This window comes from Oxyura jamaicensis, chromosome 2, assembly GCF_011077185.1.
Source record: "Oxyura jamaicensis isolate SHBP4307 breed ruddy duck chromosome 2, BPBGC_Ojam_1.0, whole genome shotgun sequence".
In the NCBI taxonomy this organism is placed as follows: Eukaryota; Metazoa; Chordata; class Aves; order Anseriformes; family Anatidae; genus Oxyura; species Oxyura jamaicensis.
Window position 1 is genome coordinate 3,731,527 of NC_048894.1, and position 5,782 is coordinate 3,737,308.

Genomic DNA, 5,782 nt, shown 5'->3' on the forward strand with positions numbered 1-5,782 from the left:
AAGGAAAGGAAAGGAAAGGAAAGGAAAGGAAAGGAAAGGAAAGGAAAAAAAACCTGTACCACCAGCAAAACTATGTTTGTTTTCTTTTTAAAGGGGTGGTTTTTGGTTTGCTTGTTTATTGATTTGTTTTCCTTAGCTGCTCATGTCGCTAGATTCTCCGCATTTATGCTGGACATCCGAATCTGAGAGCTGCTCTTGCTCAGAATGGAGAGTTGTGTCCCCCCGTTCACTCCGCTGCTCGCTAGAGAAGGATGACGATGTTTGAAATCCACAGCAAAATACCGGTTGACTTTCCAGCTCCTCCATTTTCTCTTTATTTCTGATTGCACCTTTAGGGAGAAACTTCAAAAGGTCATTTTTTATGTACTTAGCCGCTCGAGGACATGCTGACAAATTATCAAGCTTAGAAAAAAAAAGGAAAAAGAAAAAGAAAAAAATGACAGAACAATTTTAATGGCGATAACATCTCCTTACTTCATCTAAGGTGACTTCTGTGTGTATGAAGAATGCCAGGCATGCAGTGGCAGCAACGGCCTGGATTCAGTGTCTCTGACTACAGATAACTTAGGAGCAGCCCAGAGAAAACTTTGCCTTCTGCTTTCAGCTCACCTCTCGGTAGACAACAGTTCTTGCATCCATGTACATCTATGAAACCTTCCTTTCCCATGACCTTTTCTCATGGGCAGAGTAAATCACCCATAGCAAAGCAATCCCTTGTCAGAAGTCCAATTAGAAAATGAACAATGATGAAGTTTTCCCTATTATCACTTCTACAGTTGTCGTGTTTAAAAAAACTGTAGAATGAAATTGGCCAATATAAACTAGTGTAACCCCACTGAATTAAACCAAGATAGAGTGTCTCGGGTATGATTCATCGATTCATCTTTTTTAATGTTTATTTATTTATGTAGATAGTCAGAAGTTAGAAGTTTAAGTGAGGAACTGGTCTTTTTATAGTCAGGTTAACAGACATCTGTGGAAGATAATTCCACATATCCATAAGATAATGAATATTTAGCACCTGTGCTAAATATTCACTGTTGAGTAAGACCTTCTAATTTTTATTTTTATTTTATTTTTATTTCTATTTTTTTTCTCTAGGTTACAAAGACAGTCCGCCGTTACCCCAGTAAGCTGTTGAATATTTCAACACTTAAGCACACTTGAATCTCATTCTACAACTTTAATTTTTCCTAGGCCTTCAATATCGAGTAGAACTGTAGTAAAGGTAAGAGTGATCTTACTTTACTACTGAAAGCAGTAAAAAACTATATTAAAACTACATTATCCTGTACTTGCAGGTAAAGGATTTGTCAGGTAACACAAAGTTGTCCAATCTTCATCTTGTGAGAAGTCTGAGTGACTTACTCACTTGGCCTGACTTGTCTGGATTCATTCCTCATAGTACTGGACACTCAAATAAGATTCCTAAATTAGGAACCGTCTTTCTTAGTGATATTTTTATAGTTAATCAGATGATATAGGTAATTGCAGAGAATGAGTCAGATTAGCTAAGGTCTGAGTCTCTCCTTCAAGGTGTTTCTCTCTCTGTTGACTCCAGAAGGACTCCTGAGAAACGAGTCGCTTAACAAAATAATTACCTCTGTTAGAGAACATTAATCTGAGCCATCATTTTTGGCAAGGCCAATGTTTTGTTTTGATAAAGACATCACACATCCTCCTTCTTTTGTTGAGATATTGTGAAATTCACACTAAGGTATTAGGAAATATGTAGATGATGAGTTACAGGGAGAAATTAGAATAACAGTCCTACAAGGAAATGGGATGGAGATGGAAATTGGAATGGTGACGGTGAGGGAGGGTAAATATTAAAGGTCTTACCTCCCCATTCAAGAAACAATAGAGAACAGCAACAACAAAACCCTAGGTAAACAGGAGAGAAAAAAAAAATCCTTCAGGAAATGCTGGAAAACAGATGAAGTTTAATAAACAAACAAAACCCCAAATCTTTGTGCACAAATCATATACATAAATGAATAAACACATGGTCTGAGAACTGTGCATGCATAGTCATTATAATGAACAGAGATTTCTTTTTAACAAAAGCAGAATTCACTGTATAATCACCTGGAAAGATCCCAGTCCCAATTCAAACACTAGTCTCTCCCGCTTACTGACATTTTCAGGAGAAAAAGCAAACACCGTGTAGTGAATTCCAAACAAGGGGATAAGCAGTAGCGTAGAGCGAGCCAGTCTCCTGTTGTAATAGAGTGAAAGAACTTTAATGCAGCCTTGTAATAAACAACTTGTGCTTTAATTAAAGAAGAAAACACAGAATCTATTTTGTTGCTTCCTTTTCAGGAAATACATACACTATATATTTAAACAAAAAAAATAGATCCCCATTTATTCCCTAACAGTAATTTTAAACACACTGTAGTTTGCTTCCATTTCTTCATAATGGTACAATTATAACACATTAGTAATATGTTATACTCTGTACTGTTATTTTGATTTATATTATTATAAACTTTTTTTTTTTTTTTTTTTTTTTTTTTTCCTACATTGCCAAACAAGAGAAAGGTAATCTTGGCATGGGATTCAAACTGCTACCATAAAACAATTATAAACCTCTCATATAATTGCATAATTCCGGTGTAGGGTTTTTTCTGAGGAAAAAACGTTACTGATTTTCTTAAATAAGTTAAGGAAATAGATGGAGGACAAGGAAATTTATAAAACCATAAAGACCTTTGGAAGAGCTCCATGCTGTTTTTAAATTCAAATTTTCAGTCTCATATCTATGCAGGATATTGCAGACTATTTTGAATTGGCTTATTACATGCTCTATAATATCCTTAAAATTATGTGGTTTTCTTACTGAAAATGAAGACTTATTTAATATCTCCAAGAACTCTTTGAACATATCCTGTTCAAATGGGACATCAGCGCATTGCTAATGTCCCTGTGTCAGACGTTGTGCACTAGTGGTGATAAACATATCACAGACTTTGTTTTGAGATGTTACTAAAAGCACGATTCATTAGTCAGATGCAGATTAAATCTCAAGTCTTCGTGAAAGACCCCACAAATCACAGAGCATAGTTCTTGCAAAATATCACATTAGACATTGGCCAAAAGTATTTTAACTAGAGAAAGAAGAAAACCTTGAAATGGGTTGATAAAGATAGTACAAAGCCTTCATCATTGGTGACCTCTAAAATAAGTAAGTTATACAGGAGTGACCCAGTACAATGGATTAAGAAGTTTCAAGGTCTGTTCTAGTCCTTTATGAGTATGCAGTCAGATTAATGAAAAGGAATGCAAATATTGTAGGAAAGATTATAGAATAATGCTATCTCCATAAAAAATAAAGTTTGTAAAGAATTTAATAGTGTCTTCAACTACCAATAGGATACAAAGAAATCAAATGAAGATTGTAAACAGGAGAAATAAGTATCATTTCTAAAGTTCTGTTATGCTTTTTATTCAGGTTTAATGTCAATAACAATCAATGATAAATGCTATTTTGATTCAAATATTGTGAATTAATATGGTGTATCTCACTGCAGTCATAGGGGATTACTTTTGGGAAAGATGCAGAATTTTCTCTATAGCCATTTTTCTGGCATTAATTATATTTAATTAATTATTAAATTAGTTTGTAAGATCTTGAAATATAATGTCATCATCAACTTATCTGAGATGTTGTCTTCAGTAGTGTCATAGGAGTCATGAAGAATATACATGAAATGTAAGAAGTAGCACATCCTGAAATTTCTATATGATTAAGATCAATAGAGAGGAAAATAAGATTTTAACAGGAAGAAAAACTTAAGCTATTACTAATGGTTGTGCAGATGATGATGAACTGTGTTTTTCTGAAAATATTAGGAAGAAAGACAAAGCAGCAGCTGTGAGACCGATATGTATATGTGCAATGGTGAAATGAAGATGTTAAAGATAAGAATATAGTGAAATTCTCAAGAGTGCAATGTGGAGGATGCCTTCCAAGACAAGGCCATCCTCTTTTCTTCCCACATTCTTTCAGACAAAGGAACACAGGGGACAGACCCGAGTGTTTTGAGGACAATAATCACTCAATGAATTTTAAACAGACTGTTTGGAACAGGTATATTCTCCAAAGGTGTAGAAAAACCTTGCTTACATTCCAAAGGGTAAAGGAATATTTCAAGTTTACTTACCAAAAAAAAAAAAAAAAAAAAAGTGTATAAAAAAAATATATTTTTTTTAAAATGTATATATATATATATATATTGAGGCTGGCATTCTATTTTCCATCTGTCATTTTCCTTAAAAAACAGCTTAAGAATCAGATTCCAATAGTATGGAATGCACATTCCAATAGAATATGAACTTTCCATAAATTTAGTCCAAAAAGACACAGGTAGTGGTGTCTCTTATTTTATCTCATTCCTGAGTGTGTTTCCTTAACCAAGTGAAATTATAGAAAGACATCCTTATAATAAATCTAGCAGAAAGTAGAAAGGTCATCTAACTTTGACCTGTCTCTGGAGCAACCATGTCTATTTTGCCATTGCACATCCACACCTATTCAGGGGACTCCTGAAATGTCTGTGCATATTACATGGGACACAACCAGGCTTGAACTGGAAATGAAAATACACACCATATTACATCGTTGAATTGAATTCCAAGCAATTTCTACTAAATGTTCTAGTGTGATCATATTCTGCATTTCAAGACATGATTCTAGAAGACAAATTTATGCTATTATCGAAACAAATGCAGTAACTACTGCTCAAGTGAAATAGAGAGAGAGAAAGAGAGAGAAAGAGAGAGAAAGAGAGAGATGCTATGTTACAGGCAACGAGGACCAATGAGTTGTAAATGGTCTAAATAAGTTCTTCCAGCTTCTTTGAATGTGACAGCAAAGATATATCTCTAGATTCACAATCTGCAGATATAACTGTAAGAAAATCTGCAAAACCTTTTCTCCCTAGCTGCTTCTATTGACCTAACTGCAAAGTTGTGTAGCTCAAAAAAAAAAAAAAAAAAAATAATAATAATAATATGTGAATTTACATAAGATTTGACAGATTTTATAGCACTGTGCTATTAAGATAAGGATAAAATACACAATAACTTGTACTCTGGCAAACAGTTTGTTGCCTTGTGCTTGGAGACTTTTATCATTCAACTTTTTGGAGACTATCACAGACTGTCAAATGATGCAAAAGATCTTCAAAACCACAGGCTTTGAGTTTTTGTGTTTTCCCTTTATTGTCAATAAAGAATAACAGGCACTTATGTATTAAGATGAATCGTCTCTCCCTAAGTCCTTTAAATGTCATCTCCATGTTTCTCTATTTACTGTAAAGGGGATTTAGACTAGGTTTGTGACATAAATTGTGATAAAAGACTTGTAAAGTTTAGATCAGAGGAATTCCATCTATTTGGTCCTAACTTGGTGGTGAATATGTGCAAAAAGTTTTAGTGACAATATTTCAAATAGAAAGATAAACAGCAATCCAAGAAGATAAAGGATGTCACCATCAGTAGTATGCTTAGTAGATCTCCTGTTTAATAAGCCAGAGAATCTATTTTATCAAAAGGATGTTAACATATTAACTTGACTTTCGTGAATGTCTGTAGATATGTACCGTAACAGGTACATATCTTATCTGGAAGCTTAAATGGGTCTGTAGGACTTTGGAAGACTTGAGGCAAAACTTAGACACAATAATTGATTTTATTTTCCCATGTATAAGTCATGTCTTCAGACTAATGGCTTGAAAAGCAGTGGATGCGTACTGAGATTTTCATTTCTGGCACAAAA

The 5,782-nt window shown here is 34.1% G+C and overlaps 1 protein-coding gene across 14 annotated transcripts in view; it reads right to left on the reverse strand.

Moving 5' to 3' along the window:
• Positions 1–75: 75 nt before the first annotated feature.
• ADCYAP1R1 (ADCYAP receptor type I) overlaps positions 76–5,782 on the reverse strand; it is a 143,147-nt gene continuing 137,440 nt past the window's right edge. For 10 of the 14 annotated variants that reach the window (XM_035317121.1, XM_035317134.1, XM_035317129.1 and 7 more), the window contains 3 exons: positions 2,089–2,218; positions 1,843–1,884; positions 76–342 (listed from right to left, as the gene is read on the reverse strand). In XM_035317121.1, coding sequence (XP_035173012.1) covers positions 133–342; positions 1,843–1,884; positions 2,089–2,218 — 382 coding nt within the window. In that variant the 3' untranslated portion in view covers positions 76–132. The remainder of the gene's footprint in view (positions 343–1,842; positions 1,885–2,088; positions 2,219–5,782) is intronic. The other 4 variants (XM_035317132.1, XM_035317131.1, XM_035317125.1 and 1 more) reach the window with 1 other exon arrangement.